At 36.9% G+C, this 27,663-nt stretch overlaps 4 protein-coding genes across 4 annotated transcripts; 3 read left to right on the forward strand and 1 right to left on the reverse strand.

Moving 5' to 3' along the window:
* Positions 1-214: 214 nt before the first annotated feature.
* LOC145784159 (serine/threonine-protein phosphatase 2A activator-like) lies at positions 215-4,740 on the forward strand. Its single transcript, XM_082595926.1, has 2 exons — positions 215-2,207; positions 2,274-4,740. The coding sequence occupies exons 1-2, from the start codon at positions 2,071-2,073 to the stop codon at positions 3,037-3,039; spliced, it is 903 nt and encodes a 300-aa protein (XP_082452052.1). The 5' UTR covers positions 215-2,070; the 3' UTR covers positions 3,040-4,740.
* Positions 4,741-4,749: 9 nt separating this feature from the next.
* On the forward strand, positions 4,750-5,233 carry LOC145784180 (general transcription factor 3C polypeptide 6-like). The gene has a single exon (XM_082595948.1). The coding sequence runs from the start codon at positions 4,769-4,771 to the stop codon at positions 5,231-5,233; it is 465 nt and encodes a 154-aa protein (XP_082452074.1). The 5' UTR covers positions 4,750-4,768.
* A 35-nt stretch (positions 5,234-5,268) lies between these two features.
* Positions 5,269-10,962, forward strand: LOC145784169 (N-alpha-acetyltransferase 80-like). Its single transcript, XM_082595938.1, has 4 exons — positions 5,269-6,899; positions 8,304-8,434; positions 9,106-9,308; positions 10,578-10,962. Exons 1-4 carry the CDS (start codon positions 6,802-6,804, stop codon positions 10,782-10,784), a joined length of 639 nt encoding a protein of 212 aa, XP_082452064.1. The 5' UTR covers positions 5,269-6,801; the 3' UTR covers positions 10,785-10,962.
* A 2,388-nt stretch (positions 10,963-13,350) lies between these two features.
* LOC145772851 (putative glutathione-specific gamma-glutamylcyclotransferase 2) lies at positions 13,351-16,025 on the reverse strand. The gene is made up of 2 exons (XM_082584734.1): positions 15,795-16,025; positions 13,351-15,289 (listed from the first exon to the last, which is right to left on the reverse strand). The coding sequence occupies exons 1-2, from the start codon at positions 15,927-15,929 to the stop codon at positions 14,891-14,893; spliced, it is 534 nt and encodes a 177-aa protein (XP_082440860.1). The 5' UTR covers positions 15,930-16,025; the 3' UTR covers positions 13,351-14,890.
* Positions 16,026-27,663: the final 11,638 nt, after the last annotated feature.

The raw sequence follows: 27,663 nt of genomic DNA on the forward strand, positions 1-27,663 counted from the left end.
GTCTTAAAGAAATCAACTCTTCCTTACCAAAGCATCAGAAATGTAACACAAACACCAACTGGTGCATTTCTACCAAGACCTGAAAAAGTCACATTAGGAAAAATAAAGCTCTTTGTTACTATTGTGCCATTTGTCTACCTTGGTGGAATGGTATCAATGCATGGAGCAAGTTTATTGGAGGATTATGACATTTTTGTACCAGAAGATGAAGATGATTAAACTACGAATCTTTTTTCTGCATGTTTATCTTGCACATGTCATATTTAATAATGTTGTAATTAGATTAGCTGTTATTAGAGATGTTGTTATAGATCACAATCTTTTGTTTGTTTTTAGCATTATTATGCACTGTATGTCAGAAAGCATTGTCATTCAGTTTATGAAATGATAATCTGATAGTGTCAAATTTGTTGCTCACCAAAACTTAAGCATCATCTTAACTCACAACAGTCTTGACATGCTTTAAGTTGTTTTTTAAGTTGTAATAAAAGTATAATACAAAACAATAATTGTCCTACTTTCCCTAATATTGTAATTTTTATTTTGCATTTTCATTACTGTAGTACTTATTGCATGGTATTATCATTAATGTATTATTATATCATTATCTGATAGCTTCTAGTCTATTCAGATGATGAAACACAGTTGGTCCCTGATTAAATTGTATGCAAAAGCTGTAGTATATATGTATTTGTTTCATCCATTGATTAGGTCCACTACGGTACCATAAATGTTAGGATGACTAGTTTTGGGATGTGAGTTAGCTTAGTGGTTAGTGTGTCCGCCTCTGAATCGGTAGACATGGGTTCAACACCCTGTCGGGTCATACCAAAGACTTTTGAAAATGGTATCATATTATAATAATGAATTTAATTCCTGCTTGGCACTGTAATTGCCTGCGTGTGTGAATGGATTCAGGTAATAATGTACTCAGTTGCACCTCTTGTACGACTGCATTGTAAAATTACTGATTTGTAAAGTACTGAGGAGCAATGCTATATAAAAACAAGCATTATTATTGTAATAACAATTGTTGCATTTGTATAAAATATTTACAATATTTTCAATTGTAAAATAATAAATTTTTGTGCTATTGTACCAGATATTGACTGTATTTTAGTCAAATTTTGTGAATAATTAAAAGAAGATGTCGATCGTTTTAAGCTTTCCACCATATTGCAGTAGGAGGAAAGAGACTGCATTTCAGATTATGACAGTTTGAAGTCAACGAGACCTATATTATTTGTTGTGTCGCTAATAAATTTTTTAAATGTTAATTAAAGATACAGATGTACTTTTGTTGTAGAATGTCAGTACAACAACAAAATCAGTTATGTGTAGTTAACTGGTTATATAGAAACATACCAATGTAACAATGTAGAATTTACCAGGGTTGCCAAATAAATTTATCTCAACATATATCATATCATAGATATTTCAAATGGGAACAACATGAGTTTCCTAAACTTTAGCTGAAAAGTGTCATGTTTAACGCCTTACATTTTTTCTACGATCATAATTGTTAAATGAGTAGAAAGATTAATCTCAGTGAAAAATAGCACCTTCTTTGGAAATTAATAAATAAACCAATTGAAAGCTCTCAGTATTTTCTAGACTACCGGTATTGCATCGGATTTCGTGTTACCTTTGTACTTGGTTGTCAGATAGTTTGAATTTGTTCAAAATCTATATGACGATATGTGGTAATAATGTGAACTGACAAGCATCAATGAATAAATTTGCTCATATTGACGTTTATGAAGTGTTTAGATGTTTCTTATTCTGTTTGATGTTTAGTCACTTTTTGAATGTTTGAATGTGAAAATAGAGAAAGCTAACAACATGAAATATGGTCTATTCTGACATTAGAAAATATTTTTGTCCTAAAATTTGTTTGCCAATGTTTCACATATTCAAACATTTGTAAACAAATTTTACGCAAGCATTGAATAAGTATGGCATTGCAAATTATTGATTTTGTTGTTATTTTAAGGGCATATTTAAGTTTTTTTTGGATGTACTGTATATATTTTTATAGCAGAGTAAAAGCAAAGTAGATATTTAACTACAATGGCTTCAACAGAAAATAGTCAAGAACAAGGAGAAAATGACAATTCAGTTGATGCATTTGCTGCACACCAATTCATTCTTCCTCAACTTGAAGTGAAAGTGGTAACAGATATGGAAAAGTGGAAAAAATCGCAAGGGTATAATGATTATCTGGGATTCATTACAACATTGAGTAGTGCAGTCAAGGGAAAAACTTTGTCTAGTGATTCTCATGTATCACCCATCATTACAAAACTTTTAGAATTATTAAGAAAAATCTCTCTTCTTGTTGATGAAATCCCACCTGTAGACCAGCCACAAAGGTTTGGAAATAAAGCTTTTCGTACATTTCATGAGCGTCTTTCTTTACAAGCCGTAGATTTAACAAAAGATGTTTTACCTGAAAATCTTCATCGTGCAGCAGAGGAGTTGTCGGACTACCTGGTTCGATGTTTTGGGAACGAAACAAGAATTGATTATGGAACTGGGCATGAATGTGCATTTGCATGCTTTCTATGCTGTTTGTATAAACTTCGAGTACTGACTCCACAAGATCAAGTGGCTATAGTCAACCAGGTATTCAACCAGTACCTCAAAGTTGCAAGAAAACTGCAACAAACATATCGAATGGAGCCTGCAGGCAGCCAGGGAGTTTGGGGTCTGGATGATTTTCAATTTCTTCCTTTCATTTTTGGTTCATCGCAGCTGACATACAATCCTTCAATTCAACCTAGTCAGTTTGCTGATAGAACAGTAGTGGAGAGCAATTACAAAGATTACATGTTCCTTGAGTGTATAAAATATATTTATGAAATGAAAACAGGACCGTTTGCAGAACACTCAGCTATTTTGTGGAGCATTACATCTGTTCCTCATTGGGGCAAAGTGAACTCAGGACTGATAAAAATGTATAAAGCAGAGATGCTTCATAAGTTTCCTGTTATTCAACATGTTAGATTTGGTTCTATTTTAAAAATTGATCCTAATTAACACCGCACATTTGTCCTTGGTTAAATACTGAGCTAAGCTTATTGCCGACGAAGTACTTTGTAATTTTATTTGCTGATATAATTTTTCACAAAAATCTTCACTTCCAGCAAGCAAGTGTATCCTAAAAATACTTTTAAAATTCAGTGAATTCTGATTTGGCATTCTTGGTTTCAACAACAAAATGTTTTTAATGCTAAATAAACGATATGCAACTCAAAGTAAACATGCTTCGTACTTTTCTCATTGCTGCATTAATCGTTCAGTGGTACCAATACATAAATATATATACAGCTACCGCAAAATGACTTCGGACCTTTCTAAATTTTCAAGAAAAACAAGCATTTTGTATACAATGAAATTTTTTAATAAAAACTATCGACCTTTCTTAATAATTTGTCATATTGCATTATTATAACCTCCTTCACATTTTTCACAATCTTCGCATTGTTAGTCACAATGCTTATTGTTAGTGGTATGATCTGATGTAAAACGCACAGCTACAAACCTGGCGTAAATTTTGATAAAAAGGTCCGAAGTCATTTTGCGGTAGCTGTATATGCCAAAGAAACAACTTACAAAGGTTACATTTGCTGGTGAAAGTTGTGCAGAAATTATATTTCACATTTTGCCTGATGCTTATTTACGACAATATTAAAACTAACACTCGTTCAGTTGAAGTTACAATCTTTGAACACTTGCACCAGTTTACATATACATTGGTTTTAAGCAAAGTGATGAATAATCATGTCTTTTGGTTGGATTGCTCCTAACCTATCTCAACAGGAACAAAGTCTAGTTGTATGTGTTCTTCTTGTTGTAAATAAGAAAAAAATATGTGTAATAAAGTCAGTACTGTACATGACATTATGACGTGATCAGAATGCTGCAACACTTGGTTTTGTTGAGGTTGCATTGTGCAGAGCTATTGCTTTGCTGTGCTATTATAGCCTAGTAAAGGTTATAAATGACACAAGTCATTTCACTGGTCGGTGCCATGATATTGTTGATCTTTGCGTTTTGCCGCACACATCTTATTTTAAACCCCTTCTATGTTATGGCAAGAATTATTTTTGCTTCGAAAGTCAGAAATAAACTGAAATGAAACTAGTTCTGTTTGTAGTTGTCGCAAGAGTGTATCTGACACATATTATATGTTGTTCATGAAGTAGCGGGGTACGAGATGAGCTACTGGAAGCTACATTCATAACATGCCAGACTTTTTTAATTATTGCTGGTATATATATATTAAGATTTAATTCAGACATGTGATCATAAAGATAAAAAGTGAATGGTGGCACCTACAACTATGCTTTAATAAGAATTAAAGGTTTAGTTTTTTAGTACTATACTTGCAATGTACATACATATGCGCCTATGCCTTATCTTTAAACAATGCAACCTCACAAGAAATAACCAATGTTGTGTCATTCAGCTCTCACATCATTCACGTCTCGTGGCATATGGATCACGTCATTTGGGTTTGTGTCATTAAAACTTGCTCCGTTATAACAAAATGCTTAAGGTTTTAGTTTGTGGATATATTCAACAGATTCCTTGTCATGTTCTACATAATCTTGTTCAAGGCATTTATGAAAAACTGTTGAATTGTGCATGAAAATTTACAACATTGTCTTCAAATGAGGTTGTGTTATTTTAACACCTTTTGTGAAAATGACATTATAACATTATTTTACATCCAGATACGTTGTTGTATTGTTTAATGTAAAAAATGACATCTGAAGTAGGAAAAAGCAAAGTGTCTGGAAATTTAGAGAACAAACACACACAAGAGTCTGATGCAAACAACATTGAAGAATTAGACCCTGAAGAATGGGAGTTAGTAGACGAAGACTGCATCACTATTGACTTGGTTGGACTTATCAATGAGGAAAAGTTAAGAACTTGTGACCAAAATCGTGTAAAGTTGGTTGGTTTGTTTGAGCAACAACCTGTTTTGCAACTGGGCAAGTCATGGTTTGTTGGAAGCAGGGAGGAAGTGGCTGGGACCAATCTTTTGTTCAAAATACAGAAAGATACAGCTGACAGTACGTATAGTTCTGATGACAATGATGAGGACAAACTTATGATTAAAGACCGCAAACCCAAAGTAAAACTCCAACTGGATTGTCAAACTAGAAAAAAAATTGTCATGCAACAAGCGTTTTTAAGTAAAAAAACCGAACCTTCTAGTTAACGTTTGGCAGACATTAGTGTGGCAGAAACACCTTTGGCTCCGAACAGGAAAAAATGTTTCCTTTCAGAAACATCCCTCTGATACTCATTGCTTTTTCCCTTATCTTGAAATTGCATCATTTCTCTAACCCCAAAGTGAAATTTCATACAAAAGTGAAATTAAAACCGTGCCACGTCAATAGCTCAATTCGTGGTAGATGTCTTACCGCTGCAAGGAATGTGCAGTGAAAAGATTTGTGGGAGATCGTATGGTGATGAGCTTTATGTGATAGTGGATATCTTTCAAAAATTATACATACAGTGTGTATACAATTGTGTGGTTCTGTTATTTTTACTCATCGGATGAACGCAGTAACCACTGTTTAAAAAAGTACTCCAATTATCCAACATTTATATATGTTGTGGGATTTGTGGACTTGATCATGACTTTTGTCGATTTGAGTAAAAGAATCTAGTTGCTAAAATCATGTTTCTATTCAATAAACTGTCACACTTGTGCAGCGTTTTTAACTTTGTGAAAGCATTTTGTTGCTCGTCTTTATGTCATGGTGATGAAGCAATGCAATGGTAGCTTTGTATATGGGCATTTTTTTTGTTTCTGATCTATTGGTATGGTGCTCTGGAACATTAGGTTTGGTAAGCCTCACGTTGAGGAAGAACTCAGGGTTTTATCAATCATCAATGTTACGGAATGTTGGAACATCTGCATAGCAGGATAATGATAAACAGATCATTCACACCTGGACTGCCTGCTGGCGGTTTGTATGATGCATACTTCTTTTCTGTATAGCTAGAATTTGTTTTTGTTTGTGTTAATGACTTTCAGTGAGATGTGTTACAAGTATATATAATATATTACTCGTAATAACAAAATTACATTGCTTTCAATTATATATATACATTATTATATATTCTGCAAATGAAGATTTGAACAAAACCAACCATTACAAATAATAAGCTTTGTATCAAAACAGAAAAACAAAACATTTTTTTTTGAAACTGCTGATTTTGCATCAAACTATCATTTTTGTACTGGAGCCTTGGCTTGTAGGCTAGAAGTAGCCTACCAAGCAAATGTGGTTTGTTATTGTGCAACTTAAGTTACGAAAGTTTATACCAGTATGCTGGTCTGCAGTGCCTTTAGCCGAGAAAGATATATTTTCAATAGAATTTTTGATCGACAATACATAACAGTAAGCAATAAATAGAATCTGGCAAAAATCTGGTAAAATTTCAGCTACCGTGTATAGCATTGCATTTTGTTTTCAACCCATTTTTAATTTGCTCAAATCTTACCTGCTTTATTGCGTATAGCGATTGCTATTGTAGTGGTTGAGTATCATATCATCGATCATCGTAGGCCGATTTTTAGGATTTGGTTTTATCAGTTACTCATGTAACCTGCTTTGTTTCTTCATGCAATACATTATATATCTCACTGATGGGCAGTTGGCAGCATTATGCAACGTCAACAATCCTGTCGGCTTAGACTGCAAGTCTTTCCACTTTAGTATTCCAGGCCAACGTTGTGTAGTGAACAAGGTGTTCAATGAGCAATGATACTTTCACATGACTTTTCAACTAGTATCACTTCATCGTCGATTAGATTTGGTCGATGATTGTTGCAACCTTCTTAACACAGAATGGAAAAGAAGTTTTGGAGTAAGGTTAGTTATAGTACATAGCACTAGCAGTATTGCACAAGTAAACTAACAGTATGATAATTGTGTTTTGATGCCCTTTGTCCACTGCGTAGCCGAGTGGTGAGAACGTCTGCGCGACGTTCGAAAGGACGTGGGTTCGACACCGCTTCAGAGCACGCGGCTGTGTCTCGGCAAAAGACACTTAATGGCAAGCCGAACTAACGGGAGCAGCTGACTCGAAGACTATATGTCACTGCGCTGCTTCCTGCCGTCTGTTGTATCGCATCTGTGACGCAGTGTACTGTATGTCATCGCAATGGGCGCAAATTAAAACACGATTATTATTATTATTTGCATCACATGTTCAATTTGTTCATTCAAGATGTCTTTTGGTATAGCGTGTAAACAATTTTGATTAGGCTACCCAGTTTTTAGTAGTTGCGGTAAGATTTGTCATTAGCAGTTACTACACCACAAGCACGATTATATTTCCTTCAGATATTATTTCTAACGAAATACAAAGCTGTGCCATAAGCTCGATTTATTTCTTAGCAGGAGTTGTTTTGAAGCATTGCAATAGGCAAATATCACAAGTAGGTTACGCAACAAAGTGAAAAAACATAAGTTTAACTACTGCCAATGCATAACTAGGCTATTTTTATTTCTCATTAGTCTGAAAATAATCTGAAGAAATAATTAGAACAATCAAACATCTCTAAGACGTTGAATGTATGTCTGCAATTCCGCGATTAATCCCTTACCCTGCCACCTACAATGAACCACCCAGGGAGAGTAGTTAAGTGCTCTTGCCACAAATAAAATCAGAGAAGTAGTTTTCCCTATAAATTTCAACAAAAATGAGGCATATGTTTGAAAGATTAAATTTTGTTATGCTCGCACTGTAAGCGACACCGTTTAACAGTGCAACAGCCCCAAGAAGTAAGCAAGTCTTGTATCATTCGGTTTATTGTTATTACGGTCTTGCGCTCGAGACATTGGAACCGCGTCATAAAATGTTTGAACCTGGTCGCTAAGTGTTTTAGGATTGGATTCATCAACAGCAGATTTTTAAACTAATGAAGCAAATCGTTTGATTAAACAATCGAGAATTCTTTTGCGCAAAGTAGAGTCGTAGTCGGCAACTATAATATTATCGACCGATTGCGGTTGACGCATACGAAAAAAGTTAGTCCGCAAAATAAGTTGGTTAGTCAGCAGATTAGCTTCATCAGTAATCCAGTAAATAATCCACAGTTGCTGTCTCTTGCCCTAGGTAAGTTTTCTTTTTCTGTTTTCGTCTTTCAGGAGGTTTAGCCTACAACATATTGCCCTGAAGCTAAACTGTATGTATAGTTTGCGACTTGTCAATACAAGCTTGGGTGAAATCGAAAATGACATGTGTTCATTTGACAGATTGTTAATTTTCAGGTCCAGATTTTTGCTGCAATCATGCGATAATCTTCCGACCAACCTTGTTTTGTTGCGTGATGATGAGGTCATAGGTCACATTCGCTTGTCCGGGGTGGTGGGAGAACAAAACACACTGTTTGTGACGTCTGGTAAGGTTTGTACAATATTTGTGACGTCTAAACTAATGATGAATAACGACGTGACTTATAACCTTTCTATCCAATCTTGTAAATTACCTATTTTTACACTGATTTAAAGCTTTGAAACAAACTGCGACTTTCTGTCACATGCTTCTGTGACCCATTAGCATACCACGCATTCTGTGCTGAGCAAAAGGAAATGTTGAGGGTATCAAGCAACTTGGTTGCCTTCAACAGGTGACTGTCAAAATTTTCATTCTTACGCTTTTTAACTCAGGAATGTTTTCTAACGGACCAAAGTGTCGCGTTGATCCTGTAAGATTGTATCGTCACTTGGTATGTAGCCTACGCCTTTTTTGCTTTTGACCGATTACGGAATGTCAAGGTTCTTATTCTGTAGTAGTTTTTGGTGGTTTATAGGCCACCAAGTAGTCTAATACACTATCATTTAAAAACTGTACATCGCAGAGTATATATATAAAAGCTTTGAACATGAATTCTAGAATGAATTAATATAAACCATTGGCGTGTAGTGGAAGTCTATAAGTTATTTGGCTAACCCTGGCCCCACGTAGCATTTACATATTTTTGAGTAAGATGTTTTCTTTTTTACAAATAAACAAACTTCCGTGGCATAGTTAAATAGTTTTCGTTCGATCAGTTGTCGCACTGCATTGCAGTCATCATATCACCAAGTTGCAGAGGAAGTGGTCTGGGACGGAAATTGATATATTTGACGGAAGAATATGCTTTGAGGAAAGGTTACAATTCCATGTGCTTGACGTCAGATGAAAAAGAAAGATTTTATGAAAAATGTGGGTTTGCTCGTTGTGATCCCGTGCAACAGTGCCAAAACAAAAAGTTGCAAGACAAACTGTTATCGGTAAGCCCTTATTACAGTTTGATCATCCATTGCAGTGTATTGTTGGTAAATGGTTGCACTGGCGGATCCAGCAGAGGCCCCCCCCCCCCTAAAAAAACACAGAAAAGTAACTTTGTTCACGGTGTATTTGCAAGGTCCGCCCCGATAGCTCAATTGGTTAGCGCGTCACTTCTGGAACGAAGAAGCTTCAAGATTAATAGCGGCGCTGGTTCGACTCTCGGGGTGTGCGCTTGAGCAACGCACGTTAAGGACTGCTCTCCATTCAGCGGTATCTAATGGATGGAATAGTTCCCCGGCAACAAGACTTCAACAATCGGAAACTTCACTCTGTCAATCTCGGTGACCGGGCCTGCGTCAGTGATTCAAAGCCCCTACAAGTATGCGAAACTGCCAGGATTAAGCTCTGCAAGAAGCTTTCCCAGTCCGAGGATAAAGATTCAATCAATCAATCAATCAAGGTCGAATTAATGTGACCTACACACAGTGGCTACACACACCACACACAGTAGCGTTGGCAGTGGTGTCTAGGGAGTTCTTTTGGACCCAGGTCAGGGAAGATTTTAGAGGTCTTGGAACTTGAAGAAACCACAACTTAGTCTTTGGATTTGTGTTGTGCTTATTTCTTTGCGTCACTGCAAATAAAAGCTTGTTTGGCATTTTGAAACATTTTTAAACCAATGCAAATGAAAGCTGGGCTGTTTCGCATTTTGATAAAAATAAAGTTCACAATGCGTTACTTCGGTTTTATATTTTTGATCGTGTCTAGAAACTGAAAATTAAATGTTGTTTTATCTCGGCTGATTTGAATTGACAGGGCTGAGTTGACTGACGAAATAACTGTGAAAAACCGGGTACCGTAGTGAATTGTATTCAAACTCCCACTACTTTGTAGACTGCTTTTAAAGATTAATGGAGAGGCCAAGTGCTTGATTTGTATCCAAACTCAGTTTCGGATTTGTGTGTTACGAGTAATTTCAAGTAAACAATTGTTGGTAAAAACTATTTTCTTTACAAGCAACAACTTTCTTTATATTGTGTTAGCTGGGAGCCTGAACGTTTTATCAACATATTATTATCAACTAGATTTCTCTGTTTGAGGTGACCGATTCTTTTCTTGCAGTGATTGAGGGTAGGAGCAAAGACACTCGCTGCAAGGAAAGAATTGCTCACCCCACTAGAGGGGACCAAACTGAGTTTGGATGATCATCTTCTCTAAGTACATAATAATATCATCCATTTAAGAAAAATGAGCAGAGTAATTTTTTTTAGCTAAAAATGGAAAAAGATGTTGACAAATCATCCAGAGATCAACAAACTATGACGTCGACCTTGATCTCATCAGAATCTCCCGCAGAGGTTGCACCAACCTCCATCATCCCTCCTCCTCCCTCTGTGCCATTGCAAAAGAGGACGAAGGAGGTTGCAAATGAGCCATCATATCTGGTGAAAATATGGATGAGAAAGAATTTAACCTGACTCTCAGCTTGAGCCTAGTCATCGACACAATTCCCCCAATTTTTGTCATTCTATAAAGTGTTTTACTTAACACTTAACTGTTATAATGGTGTTGAGGTATCAGTTGATGATTGATATTATTAATTAAGTTTAACTTATTCGTGAAACTAGTTGTTTTAATTAAAGCGTATTACTAGCCTGCGTGACTAAAGCTTAATCAAGGTAGTTTCGTATAGGCCTACGTAGTCTACTTGTAGAAACTTTGAACAACTGTCACAAGTCTGGTCCCCGAAATTGACAGGGCAAAGTTTTCGCATTTTTTTTTTTAATTACGTATTCTCACTAGCTGCCGCTATTCGGCAAATTTAGGAATCCAGAATATCAGCTCAGTGGGCCCCCGACTCAAGGCCACGCGGCGATGGTTCGGTTGTGCACTTGAGCAACGCATTTCAGGACTGCTCTCCATTCAGTGGCACATAGTGCATGGAAATATTCTCTGTAACAACAATCGGAAAACTTTATTCTGCCAATCTCGGTAGCCTAACCAGCTCTACGTCAAAAGCTTCTACGTCTACAAGTAGGTATGTGAAACTACCACTACCAGACAGCCTACAACCTATCAAAGGCTAGTTAGAGGATAAGGATTTAAAACCAAGTAAATTTGAACAACTGTTGTCAGTAGGCTACCATAAACGTAGCCTACATCTACAACCACAAGTGTATCATATGTTCAACCCCATAACGATACGCACGACTGACGACAATAATTCTGCGGCTGCCAATCTTTCCTTAATTTAAGCTGGGTTCGTTGCTGTTGTAGGCCTATTGTGTTTTCGTTTTAACGGCAAGTCAAGTGGTTGAGATGAAAGAATCATGTGGGCTAGGCCTGTTGCTTGTGCTTCCGTTTTAACGGCCTAACTGTTGTGGAGTTAGAGCATGTGGATCGGAAGAGAGCGATGTTTTCTAATATTGTAAGTTATTTTATTACGAACTACCAGCCAACAGAAGTTCAGTTTTAACATCGGACTTCAAACTACAAGGTTGTTAATTCTGGAAAGGTGCCCACGTTTCAGCATGGTGAGGTACTTGGCGTGTGCGGAACTAACACCACCGAAAAACTTTAATCTGTGGAAACTTGCAAACACCTAGCTTGTAAGTGTTACGGCCAATCTCTGTACAAATCAAACGTCATATAAAACCGTTCAAGTCTACTGAATATTACGTCATGGAAGTTGCTAGAAAATGTGCCAAAATTGCACCATCGTTCATAGACTTGTGTCAAACTTGTTTGGACTTGTTTGGGCCTGTTTAAACAGGAAATATTACATCAGCTTTAAACACCTGTTGGAATGACTTCATAATTGTCTTTCATTTATTGCGTCACAGTTACTTTCTACGTGAATTTGAGATATTGATATCTATTCTGGTCATTCGTAAAATGATTGTTTGAAAGTTGGCCGCACATTTAACTGTTGGCTTAGTGCTTGCTAGCTGGACAAAAGTTCCGTCTTTTATCCAAGTAATCTGTTGTGTAGTGACAGTTTAAGTGGTGTAGGCGTTGCACCCCCTCGTTTTCGGTAGCCTCGGGCTAATTTTACAGGAATACACTGTTTGAAAAGAAGTTCAAGTGTGTGTTTCTTCGGTCATTATATACAGACGAACGGATTAGGGAACTTTATGTTAAAATTTTCCCAAGAAGAGATTATGGTTTACCGCTGTGACCAGTAAGTTAAATTTCCATCGATTGCCACTGCACATTGCACAATTAACTGCGGACTTCCCCTTCACTGTAGGATACAAATGGAATTTGGCTTCTTCAGCAGATAGAAAGTGCTAAGAAACAGACTGCTGAAAACCGTGTTTGGTTTTGAATTTTTATCCTCGGTAGGTTATTCCTGGTAGTTTCGCATATAGCCTAACTTACTTGAGGCTTTTGACGTATTAGGGCCGGTTACTGAGATTGACAGAGTGAAGTTTCCGATTGTTGCCGGGGAAGTATTCCCTCCCATTAGGTGCCGCTGAGTCGAGAGCTGTCCGTGAAAAGCGTTACTCAAGCGCACATCGCGAGAGCGGAACTAGCGCCGCATAATCTAAGTCGGGCGAGTAACCATTGAGCTGAAGTCGGGGCGGTGAAGGCCTATAGCGTACCGTACTTGTAGCAAGAATTAACAGCGATAGATACCGTGCTTCGCCCATGTACTGATAGCCACGAAGAGCGCTCCATTCTTCACATTGGCATATGTTGTTACTTATTTTGGTTTCAAACATGATAGGGCTATGCTATAACGTTAGCGTTTTGTCGCTTCTACCTTTTTCTACACTATTGCTATGTTGACGTGTATTGTTTTCGCTGTGATGGTTAGAAATAAAAAGAAATGAACTGTTTTTCGTTGTGATGGTCAAAAATAAAAACAAACTGAACTTTAACGAGGGTGGGCTTTTTCTTCAAGCCGACCTTTTTTCAGAAACTACGCCACTAAATTTGTTACACCCTGAGACAGTATGGTTAGAAAGCGCTGGCCGTAATAATCCTTATCTGCTGATTGTGAAAAGTGAAAAACTCATATAAAAACGCGTCTTCGATTATGCGGAATCATGCGTCCGAAAAGTGACATATAGATATTATAATGCACAATCAACAACAGGTTAGCCTATCCTTGCAACCTTCAGGTACAGCGAAGTTCAAATGTTCGGAACACTGCGTTATGACAGACCTTATGTGTTAAAATTAACATTCCGACATGTCTCAATTTCGATTTTTTTCCGTTTAAAATATATTGAGTTATTGTTAGAATACAGTGACATAGCTAAGTGAATAAGGCAACTAACTTTTAATCATGCAATACTGGCTCGACACCCGGCTGAAAGAGATGTTAAAAGTCGCTGATTTAGTCAAGAGTAAGAAAGCGACCATAGATTTGCCCTTGTTAGTGCAGGGTGTCTCGTAGCCTATTTATTCTGGAATAATATATTGTGCCTTCTAACACTTAGCTTTATAACATTGTCAGATTCTTTTATTTGTAAAGACTTTGTCTTGCTTTTGACTTACGTAGTCATACGCACGGTGCAATAATTTGATGTGAAACAGCATCACGCACAGCAAACATGTATAGTTACAGTCTACATTGGAAATAGCCTACACCACTTACTACTAATGTTACAAATCAAAATGAACTTTACCATAGACATCGAGCTCTTCACAGTAAGGTTCATAAATTTTTCTATGTAAATAATAAATAGCCTATTATATCACATTTTAAAAAGATTGGACACAGTGGCGTACGCAGAGGATGGGGCATTAGGCTTTGTCTCCCGTTAAATACTTTCAGTGATTCAACAAAGTCGAGCACGACTTCCAATATGTTTTGAATAGCAAATAAGATTATTTAAAAATAAGCAAATAATAAATCCACTGATCAGTGTCCCCTGCGTACGTCACGGATTGCACATATAATGCTGTCATCGTTTTCTAAAATCTAATTGCAATAAGAGATGAACTTTTTTTTAAATCAGAAAAATATGTTTCAAATAAATATCATTCAGGGATATCTAAAGAAGGGGATACGAAGGCTTTTATTACGTCTGACAATAGAAGGGCTTTTGTTTATCGTAAATAATCTGTGTTTATCGTAAAATGACAATTGGCACCGATAGTAGTTTAATAAATCTTGTTATGATAACTTGCATTGCGCTATTAACATCAGGCCGGGATATTCACAGCATGCTCATGGTTGCTTGTTAATTCAACTACCCATATACTTGCTTTACATCTGTCCTACTGCAAAGGCTTTGTTAAAAAAAAACAGCTTACTGGTAACTTTTCATCTGTCTTTGTAAACAAGTATTCTTTAGATATGATCTACGTAACATTTTCTAACTGTCTTCTGTAGCTCATGGTACCAGCTGCACTACAAAACTTTGTACGATTTAAAAAAAAAAACATGTTTAAAACACTACAAACTACCGCGCTGGTAGTGTCATGAGAATAAGGCAATTGCTGCAAGCCTTCATCTTCATATCCCCTTCTCTAGATATCCCTGATATCATTTCATGACAATGGATGCAACACGAACGCCGAACATAACAATGTTTTGGAATGAACTAATTTTAATCTGAAATTGTTCAAATCATGTAGACCTTTTCTGCTGTTTAACTAATCTCTCTATTTCAAATAAATGTTTGTCACGGTCTTCTGGTATGTGTTTTCTTACATATTCTGCAAGATTAAACAAATACTCCGAGTTCTGTCCACTTGGTCCAATCGACTCATTGATCACTCCAGCAATTTCAGCTTCTTCGGCAGGCCTGTAATTTGGGTTATCTTCTGTTCCAATATATAACATTATGGGGAAGGGGGATAGATTATTCTCTCGCGGGTGAAATGTGACGTTGGTTGGACTATAGCCACCTTTTTCTCGAAAGTCAAGATGTGTTCTTACTCCCTCTGCCTTATCTAATGGTATTTTGAAAGCGACACCCCACACTACTTCATTTTCATCCGGCACCAAAGTCACCACCCTGCCAGGCTAAACAAAAATTATTTCATTAAAATGTAAACATCACAAACTGGACGAGATTTATATTAATTAAAACAACTGATCTTACAGTATGTATGCAAAACAATTGTAACTAGTATATATAATAAAAACATCATCTAGCTAGAGTACCTTACAGCAGTAATTACAGTGAATTCTAATAATTTGAAAGTGTTTTCATTAGAAATTAAACCATGACAAGGTCAGTGATCTAATCATTTACACAAGAACATTTGAATTGGGAGGCAAAATATGTAGCATTGGCAACAAACTATTTGTAGTAATCTAGTCAGCATTCAAATACAAAATAATGCAGCCAAAATAACACCACATCAAAGAAGATCCCATTGTAGCTTGAAGAATGCGTCACCAGGTTAAAACTAAAGTAGTACAGGATTTCAGGCAAACTTTTCTACTTCAGTTTTTGGTTCAAAGTTTACAATATTATACCGTATTAGAAAATATCAATTTTTTTTGACAAAAACATATGACCTACTTTCCCAGGAACTCCTCTGTGGTCTGTACTCAACTGCCAAAACCGTCTTTTATAGCCTCGGATATTTCCAATTAATCTTTCAGAATAAGGAAAATCGATTTTCCACATTAGAGAACCATATCCAAATACCCACATTTTTTAAACTTGTTTTTTTATACGCGTAATGGGATGAAACATTTTTATTTACCAATAAACTATAGAATAACTACCATACTTATAATAAGGCATATTTAAGCTGTATATAATTAAAATAATCAAATTGGCTATTAGCAACACTAGTTCAGTAAACCTAGCTGTCCTAAATTAATTGCAGTAAATTTCATATCAATTGAATGCTATCTTGACAGTCTTAAATCAAATTGCAATAGCATTAATGGTGCAAAAGTTTTTAGCATGGACCTATGATTGCATAAATTTTTGTAAACAAATCAATAGAAAATCCAAAGTGGAACATTTCTCAGAAAATATGACAAAATGTTCAGCTTTAGTAGTGCTGGCTGCGTGGCCGAGTGGTGAGAATGTCTGTGAGATATTTGAAAGGACCTAGGTTCGACACTGCTCAAGAGTGCGTGGCTATGTCTTGGCAAAGACACTTAAAGGCATGCCAAAACAACAAGCAACTGACTCAAAGACTAATATGTCACTTTGCTGCTGCCTGATGTCATTGTATCACATCTGTGATCACAGTGTACTGTATATTGTTGCAATGGGCACAAAATAAAAATACAATTATTACTAATAACCTACTGTATTTTACACACTTAATGACTGACAATAATTTGCTTAGATTATACTTTGAAGAGAAACTTCAAATGCTTCACAACTAACGTCCGCCCCGATAGCTCAATTGGTTAACGCGTCACTTCTGGAACAAAGAAGCTTCAAGATCAAGCGGCGCTGGTTCGACTCTCGGGGTGTGCGCTTGAGCAACGCACGTTAAGGACTGCTCTCCATTCAGCGGCATCTAATGGATGGAATAGTTCCCCGGCAACAGGACTTCAACAATCGGAAACTTCACTCTGTCAATCTCGATGACCGGGCCTGCGTCAGTGATTCAAAGCCTCTACAAGTATGCGAAACTGCCAGGATTAAGCTCTGCAAGAAGCTTTCCCAGTCCGAGGATAAAAATTCAATCAATCAATCAATCAAAAAGTATTAAAATAACTTAGCTTGTTTTCCTGAATTGACTGCAATTGAAAAAAACTAATAGTGAGAATATGTTGCTAGTTCAGTGCAATCAGTCAAATAGGTTATCACTAATTTAATTTTTCTTCACCGAGTAGGATATATGTTGAAGCAAGTCAGGCAAACTGACTTATTTTACTACTTTTTTGTTTTATTTAGTTATGCGTTTATGACAGCATCATGCATATATTTCAACAAAAATTAAATTAAAAAGAACTAGCCTGATACCTTCATTGTCCAAGATATCCATAAAAGTTACATCTATCTCTTCTTTCTCTTGGGCATTAGGGTACCGGAGCCATACGTCCAACGGTGATTCAAAGCCTCTACAAGTATGCGAAACTGCCAGGATTAAGCTCTGCGAGAAGCTTTCCCAGTCCGAGGATAAAGATTCAATCAATCAATCAATCAAACTCCGTACCAACCTTTAAAGTTTAAATACCCATTACATATACAGTGCTCTCATAAATGAAAACATGAAAATCCCCAAAGCTACGTCTAAAAATCCCTAGATTACATCAAAATTCCCTAAATCATTATTACATTAAGTTTCACGTTCTGAAACAAAAAAAAAGAGTTACCGTAAGCAACTAAGCGGTTTAAACAACAACACTAACAAAAACTGCAGTATTCTAGATATAATATGACTTTGTTGTTAGTGGGCTAAGTCTCAAAGCAAAAAGCAGTATTTTAAATTTACAGTGATGCTTAACATTGCAGGGATACAGTGAAGAAGATTTACCAATGCTTATCACATGCTGAAAATGACATAAACTATGCACGATTAATGACTTATTCATCAAAGCTAATTCAACTAGCAAGTACCGGTAGTTCATGTGTTTCAGCATCTGTAGCTGAACTCTTCACAGCCCTTGCCAACTTCAACAATTTAGCTCGATCACTTAAACCCAGTTTGTCAGCTGATAAGCCAGCTGACTTCATACCTTGGGTGTGTAGCAAACCAACTAAACTTCCTCTCTGTTCCTGTAGTCAGTTTTAATGTCCTTCAAGCTACCCGTATACTAAAAAGTTGTTCAACTGGGGTATTTGAACATGGCAGGGACATTAGGCAAGTGACTAGTTGATGCAGGTGCTTGTACTTCAATTCAGCTCTAATTGTTTTCTGAGATAACAGCTCTTTCCCAAATTCCATATGTAGGCTATGATACCGCATCATTGCGACCATCCTTGAGGCTCTTCAATCCCTTGTTTCCTCTATGTCTACCAAATCTACTATAGTGGTGCTACATTTTCCAAAAACTTACAAGATGTATATACTTTTGTCACTGTTGGTGGAAAGAGTTTCAATGCATTGGACGGAATTAAAAACTCTAAAGATTTAAAAGTGTCATTCTTGGAATCATTAAACCTTTTCCTAGGTTGACCTACTAGCTCCAACGTAAAACTGAGGCAAGATGATCTCACATGTCGAACTCCAGCTGGATCTTTTTCAAAACATTGAGAAAGAGTAGCTGTCGAGGCTACACCCAGATAGACATGATCAAGTGGGACTGTGGGACTCTCTCAATTTCGTGCTTCCTCTGTGCTAAATATGAAGTCAAATATGGAAGAAAACTTCTCAAATAAACTTCCATTCATTTTGTAAGCGAACAATACAAAACTGCTAAAATCCCCAAAAAATCCCTAAATCATCAAAATCCCTAAACTTGTCCCTAAAAGTGGTCAAAAGTCCCAATTTAGGGACAAATTCCCGTAAAATGAGAGCACTGTACATATATTGATTTCCATTAAGAATGATTAAATACCCATTGTCACTCAGGGTTGCCAACCTGTCTTCACCAAAAAAAGCCAGACCAAGTCACAAAAAAAGCCTAAAAAAAGCCAGAAGAAAATACCTGAAAAAGCCAATTAGTATTCATTAAACATACACATATCAAAAGTGCACAACCAAATAGTGTCTCACCAAACTTTGACTTCAGCGACAACGGAGAAAAATAGTTCAGTTCAGTTGTTTTTATTTCTGACCATCATATCAAAAACAATACACTTCAACATAGCAGTTAATGAAAAGACAAGCAACTAGAAAAGTTTCTAGTTTCGGCTTCAAAACGACATTCGGTCGGACACTACAACCAAACATAAGGTAGAAATTACTGCTGCGATTGACGCTGACTGAATTTTTTTTCTAAAAGAAATCGGAAAAGAAAAAATTAAGCCAAAATTATGTTGGCTTTTTATTAATTTGACAAAAATTGATGAAACATGAAAAAAAGCCAGAAAAAGCCTAATTTTTCTGGCTTTTTTTTATTAAAAAAAAATAAGCCTAAGGAGTTGAAAAACAGCCAGATTCTCAAAATCTGCCTTCAAAAAAGCCAAATTGGCAACTTTGTTGTCACTTGTCAGGGCTCAGGATTGTCGGCATGTTCAGTGTTGCCAGATGTTTTTAACTAAAAATAGTATTTATTCTATTGAAGCAAATTGGAATTCAATCATCAATCATTTTGCGCGTCAGGGATGAAAAAGATACTACTAACTCCCAGAGGTGGGCAGTAGCGCGCTACTTTTGTAGCGGCGCTACTTTTTAGTTGGAGTAGCGGCTGCAGTAGCGGCGCTATTTTTTTTCAAAGTAGCGGTAGCAGGAGAGGCGCTACTTTTTTTCAGTCGCACTTCCGCTACCCGCTACTTTTTAATTTAATTTGAAAAAAATGCTTGTTTTGTATGCAATACTGGCGTGGTCAAGCAGCTATATAATCGGCCTGGTTGCAAAGTTTCGGTCTTTTCTAGCTGACGTCAACTTCTTCGGCGAATATCTCCGTGTGATGAAGCCTATCTGCCAGGCTTTAGACATTCTCCAGGGCGAGTCCAAGGCATATTACGGAGTCTTGCTTCCAACCATCACAATTTTAGGGAAGAAATTGACCGAGATCAGTGATCTTGTGACATGTGAGGAGTTGAAAGTGAAAGTCCTTGAAGGGGTGAAGAAACGATTCAACAAGTGCTTCAACAACATGAAATGCGTTATGGCATCATGTCTTCATCCCTCCTTCAAGACGTCGTGGCTACAATTTCTGCACTACGTTTCCACGGATGATGCCAACGCACTGCGAGAAAAAGGCAAGACAGATGTAATTCGACTGTTGCGAGAGACATCAAGCTAGGTTGATACCGAGAAGAGTGACACCAACACCAGTCATGACTCCGAGGATGTATTTTTTGGAGTGTTTGCGCCATCTCGTGGAACGTCGGTGCAGAAGGAAACTGCAATTGTGGACGCCTTTTTTTCGGACAAGGGCAAGTCCTTGAGCTTTTCGAATACCGAGTTAAAACATCTGTTCATTAAATACAACACCCCCATTCCTTCCAGTGCTGCGGTGGAGAGACTTTTCTCTGTTGGAAAAGATGTAGCCTACTTAAGCGAAAGCGGGCAGGACTTAGTGACTCTCATTTTGAAATGCTCGTGTTTTTGAAAGATGCGTAACAATAAATTTCCTTTAGAATGTGTTTTCTATAACGACGTTAAAATGACAGCGTGTAGTGATCCATTATTTCATCATATAAATTCCCTTTCTTTAACTAAAATGAACCATTTCAAACCATGCGTAATTTCCTAAAGAATTGTAATTTTCTATTTAATCTGCTCCCGAAGTCAATAAGAAAAAGGGAACTGATGATTATAAAATGGTTTGTTCGTCCTTTGACGAGAGCTCTAGCTCTATTAAATCGGATCAGCTTGATCACATCAAACCAGCCCAGTTAGACCAGTTCAGCTCTCAGAAAACATTAAATTGTTTGTTTACTTAAAATGTAATAATTCGTGATAATGTTTTACTGTTCTGCAATTTCACTATTCTGTAATGTTTAAATTCAATTTGTGTTATAGACCTACAATATTATACGAACACCTTCTGATAACTTAAAATTATAATTCGAATAACAATAATTGTGTGGAAATTATTTCATGGAGTCAGATAGCCAAATTAGATAATGGAGTCAGATAGATAAATTAGATAGATAGAAATTTCATCAGGTACTTAGACAGCCTTCATCTTAATTCAACTTATAAACAAACCATTCTCATACTTAAACTCATACTTAAATAACCTAAATAAAAGATAACCACATTTTTATAAGTTACCTAAAATAAATATAACCACAAGCGTAAACGAATGATAACATTCGTTTTCAAGGTCATTTTTGCGTCACTAGGGACTTGAGTGTTTCCTAGCGTCATTTTAGACAAAAGTAGCGGAAGAAGTAGCGGTAGCGCGCGCTACTTTGGCCCGAGTAGCGGTAGCGGGTAGCGCGCTACTTTTTTAAATTGGTAGCGGGTAGCGATAGCGCGCGCTACTTTGGCCCAAGTAGCGGTAGCGGGTAGCGCGCTACTTTAAATGTAGCGGGTGCCCACCTCTGCTAACTCCAATAGTCGATATAGACCTATCAGCACGTTAATAAACGGGAAAAGGTGGCAAAACCTTGAAAAGTTTAAAACGTGCTTGAATAGAAAATCATGTTGTAGGCTATATATCTGTAGTTAGCATAGTTAGCACTGCCACAAAACCCAAGGAAATCAAAGGATTCAACAATACAACACTCCATTACAGATAAAAAAATTCTGCTACTGGGAAGCAAAAGTAACCCAGGTTTTGTAGGCAAACTTGCGGATCTGGCAACTTTTAAACATTGTCGGCCTTGTCGAGAAATGCCAGGTAGCCTATTGTCGGTACGGTATTGTATTTTCAGGGATTCGCAGATATTTTAAAGGGTTGTCAGACCATAATTTTAATCTTGACCCCCAAATATAATCCTAGCTGTAATTCAAAAACTAGTCCCATTGGAATTGACAACCCTGACAATGGGGTAGGCCTAATTAGAGGCAGTGGCCAGGGATATCTAGAACAACGGGATTGCTGACTCTGTTTTGAAGTGGACAATAGGAGGGTTACTGCATCAGATTATGTTGCAGTGCATTTAAGGAAGAATAAATGTTCCTCAACATACATTTAGTGACTGGCTGGTTTAACGCTTGCTTTTCAAGATCATGATTGAATGGCACTGATTCAAGTCTCACACCAGATAAAACAAAATTAATAAAGCAGTATACAACATTAAATTCAGCAATTTAAACATCAGAGAAATGAATGTTAATGCAAACGTGCATAAATATAAAAGAATATTAATTTAAACAGCAAATAGATAAACAGCGTTGAATTGAAACACAAAATGGGGTAATTTTCATTTAGTTTATTTAGCACTTTTGAAGTTCAGTTTGCGAATAGTACGAGACATTTTTGCTGGTGGTTCAATTTCCACACGATTCAACCGTGTCAGTTCATTTTTCGCAAAGCAATTAAATGAGACTCTTAAAATTAAATCGAAATTGTTATGGCCTGAAGTACATGTTTGCGAAAATAAAACATTGTAAGACTCTGAGTCTTTCGCAAATTTGGCAGCAGCTGCAACAAATGAACCTCGCTGATTGCTGGTAGCAAGCAGCTTTTTCCGAATGAGCTCATCTGCTATTGCTGCGGCATACAGCTGGTTCGCAAAGCTACAGAGAGTAAAACAGTATTCTGTTGGTACCGATAATCCGCCACGATTTGCCATCGCAAGTAGTTCATTTGGATTACTTTTTAAGCATTCGTCGGTTATGGATGGATCAGTGTTTTCTTGAACTAACATATCTTTGCACGGGGTGCATTTCCTTGTCCGTGATACACTTCTGGCAATGTATCCACTCACGTAGTATGTGATGGAAGAATCTGTTTCGGAAATTTCGTCTATGGTTGCAGTTTTAAAAAATTTCAAAAGCCAATTGTCTTCCGTAATTTCAACATAGTCCTCATGTAACGGTGTATTTTCACTTTGAAGAGCAAGGTTAGATTTCTTGAAAATGGACTCTTTTTCGATTAGGCTTAAGCAACGGATTTTTTTCTCAGCTTGAAAAAGTTGATTTATGGACATGAAAAAATTGCCACCATTAACTTGGCGGTAGCCTACCACCCAAATCTTCCCTCAATCGGATCGGAGCAAAACTTTCCAGGGAGAACGTAGAGAAAGTCGTGGTGGAATATTAAATGCTCAGCCAGAGACACCATTGCTTGAATACTTTGAATGCATGCTAAGAAAGTTTCTTTAGTTAGTCCTGCTTTGCCTGATTGCTTCCAAGATATCAAAATATTGGCAGCCGTGTTCAGAAAAATGAACCTGCTGTCCGACTCGCTTTGCGTCAGTTGAAGAGGCTCGCAGCGGCATCCCTTTTTCTGTAGCCTGCATACAAAAAACAGCAACATAATATTGTTTACACAATATATAAATATAAAAATCTTGAAACTCAACTTATAATAAGTATTGACAAAAATCAACCACTCCTGATATTTTCCACGTAAACAGACAAGTCAAAAGAGGACAAAGAGACAAATGATTGAGGCTTTGAGTTTGCAATAAATTAATACTTTACAGTTAAACTTTATCATTTTGAAATTATTCTTCAAAATTAAGCTAAATTTAGTGGAAGCAGTAGTGCTTAACATTGTGCAGGCCATTACATGAAACAATAACTGCAGAGGTCAAACAAACAGACACACAACATAATGTAAAATCATAACACAGATACGTTTTCTGTCATGCCAGAGCTTTTAGTCTGAGAATTGAACTTTGGGCATTCCATACATGAGGTGAACGTTTTAACTACGGTAATCAACCATTTCTACTGCTAGCAGATTGAACTTTGCAAGCGTAAGATATACTGTATGTACTAGCAAAAACTAAAACCGTACTGTCACTTTCAACTCACATTTGCTCGGCGTTTTCAAGGACATTATTTTCCAAATCTCTAGTACAAATTTTAAAAATCGAGCAGTCCCCAAAAAGTCTGGATTGTCTTTCGCATAATACTCCAAGGCAGTGATTGTTGGCTCACTGAATACACCTGAAAAGTAATAATTTTTAAATTAAAACAAGACTAAACATAAAATTTACAGTCAGTAAAAGTTGCACAAATTCTAGTTCTGCGATCAGCAGCAGGTGTCATCGTATACAAACGCATACAGGTACTTCTTACATGTTACTTGTAGTTGTAACCAATAAGAGTTAGGCTAATCAATAGAAAATTAGCATATGTTTTACTGTTTCATGAAACACATGCACCATCTTATCTACGGAAAACAAATAGTTAAACGGAATTGAATGCTGTACGTTAGGTATTCTATTGCAAATTAAAACTGTTTTAAAAGCGACTTACACAAAGCATGTTGCGGAGATGTTCGTGACACATTGCTGGGATTTAGCGAAACTTTCTTCAAGGTGTGGGCAACTTTTAAACATTTGTGTTCTTCAATTGCGTAAAGAGGTTTAATGTGGTTGAAGTTGGCATGGCACGACTCTCCAAGTACACTTTCAAAACCTGCATTTGGTATCGTCATGTAGCATTTAGACATAAAATTATTGAAAATGTTCTTGAAGTTGTGCGTAAAATCAAACAGAAGAAAAAGTTTTTCGCCAGATCTTGTAGGATAATCGATAAATGGTTTGAGTTTCCCTCCACACAAATCAACCATCATCTTTCTATAACAACAAAGAAAATACATAAGAATAAGTACTTCCAAAAGATCCTGCTTGGCTCTTTCCCCACAATAACTACATTATTAGTTGTTAAAACTCTCGTATTTGTGCACGGTAATGTTGTAGGCTATTTAACTTCGTGCAAACTACTAAAAATAAAAACCAAGATACTAGAAATAAACCTTTATACACAGAGTGGAACTTGCTGTAGGTGAAGTAGAACAACCTAACATAAAACAAGATTTGAGTCTTACAAGATGTAGACCGAAAGAGCAAGAACACAACTGTGATAACAAATTTTCATACAGAGCGCCAGATCTGAAATTCAGATCTGATAAAAATTGCTAACAATTTATCAACGCTACGACATTGCACTATACGTGCAAGCAGCGGCGCTTGTAAAACCCGAGGAAAAGGACTGTAAACAAGTATTATTACAAACGTTATTTTGTTTAAAACAAACCACATGCGAATGCCAAAATACAGCCTATTGCTACTAAGCAATTTTAGCTTACAATAACTCACGAATGCTGAAAATGATGAAACACAGTCTTGCAACCAGTAACTTAATAGAAAAAACATAGCCTACCTGTCGCAAACATGATTGTCTGTAGAAACTGCAACCACAAATACTAAATCATTAAGGGCCGCCATCACTTTTGTTAAACCAAAAGTGCAGTAGTTTTGTGTCCAGTTTGTTTACAGGAATCAGAGATACAACATCACGAAATTTTGAGCATGAAGATTGAATCATAAATGTAAGAACCGTTTTAGCAGGAGCTCCATCTTCAGTGATTCCTACAAAAGCTCCATTGCTGTATTCGACTCTGCGTGCTGTGTAGACTTCATCAATTAAGAGAGTGACAAACTTTTCGTGCTCTGTCAAATCAGAAATCCGTTGCTTCAAGTATGGAAGGTCTAGTTGGCCAGACTCAACGGTACGTCCACTGAAATATGAGCGAAGCGTGCTCAAGGATGGCAAAAGAAAAACAGTTTTCAATTTTTTTTATAGCGATGTACTGGTCAATTGCCACAAGAAGGCCATTGTTATTATTGTAGCAGAATATCGCCGACCTTCTTTTGGTTTAAACAGCAGTTGCAACTGTTCAATTATGAAATACAATAATGCAGCATTTGCTACATTTTCACCTCTTTCAGCCACGACGCTGATGTAGTCTTGTAATGCGCAAACAGCTACATCAATAAAAGCAGCACTAGTGGAAGTGCTCTTATCAGCCACAGCTTTGCAGTGCGCTAATAGATTGCTCAAACCAGAAAAGCTTTTGATGTTTTTGCCTTGCAACAAGTGTTGATAAGTACTTTGAGGCAAGCGGGAAGATGACGAAAAGGCCGAAACAGTCAGGTTGTCAAATACAAGCACTGAAGCAAGCAATTTGGGGCTTCTTTCAACTTAGCATTGTCAATCAGGTGAAAAGAAATTTGGTTTTCTTCAGTTTTGAAAACATATCCAAAAGGCAGTGTTACTTTTTGAAGTTCATTTTTAAGTGCAAAAAAGTCTTTGATTTCATCGACTGCTAAAAACTCCATATTTTCTTTTCTATTTTTGCGTTTTGTTTCTCGGCTCTTCCGGCTGCAGTGGACGCAGACGATCGTTTGATAGTTTGAGCTGATGATAATATTTAGGAAGTCCTGGAAACACTTTTGGAATTGCAGTAGGTTTTAGCCGTTTTCGAACTAATTCGGTGGTTTCTCATTTTACTTTTCGTCTTTTCTTTTTATCAAAGGAAACTGTTTGAAAGTCATTAGCATGAAAATGCTTATCGCAAACTCTATGATTTTTACTTAAAGACCAGTTTTTGCGTGGAATAGCTGCAACCCATTTTCTTCGAATATCAGGATCTGCAGGGAATTTAAATAAAGCGGGCTTGTCTTCTTCTTTGCTCGACTTGTAGCCACTGCTATATCCCGGTACACAGCACGTGTTCACCATCGCGACAAGATTTTAAAAATGAGCGAAAAACGGAATAAATTTGCAGATAACTTAATTAACTTAAAATCAACTTACACTGTGACAGATTATAGAAACTTTTAGCATTCCTAAATTATAAAATCCGACAATATTTACAGACTAGTAGGTACGACGTACGAGAACCTATAGCCTAATAGTCCCATGCAGTTGTTGTAGCTATTTTAGATTTAAGCGTTAAAATCTTACACCTCTTTTAACAACGCTTTTTACAGTTTAAAATGTTGCCTCCAAGCTTGCCTCTTGTTTATTCAATTCAAACTGTGACCTACCAGAACCGATGCCGTACTAAAATGTATCAACATACTGTCAGTAGTCCAGCAATCGTGTAAAGTACAAAATGTACATTTTAAGTAACGCCAACTACCGATATTCTTCGAAGTCTGTAACAATACTAAACTTAACTGACCATGTTCTATATAACTAGCCAATTGAATCTTAACTGCCAGTGTACTGGTACTAAAACGCTGAAACTATCACACTATCCTACATCGTTAGATTCTCTACTATACACAGCTGCAAAGCAACGACTGGATTTCTTTTTCTGTCATACAGTCACGAGACTTGCTTCCAGCAGGGATATTGCAGTGTTTCGTCATAGAAACCATTGTTATATTTCACTATCGTTTTGTAATACGTGCGACTGTTACTAGACTGGAACCATGAGATAGATTAGCTGAGAGAAAGTACAATAAAGTGGTCTGTGTGTAATCTATTAAAGTGTGGTGTATCTAAGTTAATCAAACAGAAATACAACAGATATCTAGAAAAGGCGACTTCTCAACAGCGTAATTGACAGTCGCCTTTTTCATTTTCGGGCGTTACAGCGCTGACCCTTCTAGTGTCCATCGCTTTATCGAAATTTGCTAAGTCAGCAATCCCGGTGTTCTAATATCCCTGGCAGTGGCGTAGCCAAGAGGGGTTTACAACTCCCCCCCTTTGGCACGCATGTGACGTCATGATATTGAGAATGGTGATTTCAGTCTCTATGTCTCTAAAACAAAGTTTGCCTAATTTTAAAACGAAACTGCGTTAAAAGAGCGAGTTTTGCCAATACCAAACATTCAAATAACTCAGCCAAGAATTAGCAACAAAAAAACATAGAAACTTAGCTTTATTTCCGAAAAATGCCGAAGAAAACATGATTTTATCCTTTTGCCATGCCACCGGACAGCA

The sequence above is a fragment of the Aplidium turbinatum genome, chromosome 1 (genome assembly GCF_918807975.1).
Source record: "Aplidium turbinatum chromosome 1, kaAplTurb1.1, whole genome shotgun sequence".
NCBI lineage: Eukaryota > Metazoa > Chordata > Ascidiacea > Aplousobranchia > Polyclinidae > Aplidium > Aplidium turbinatum.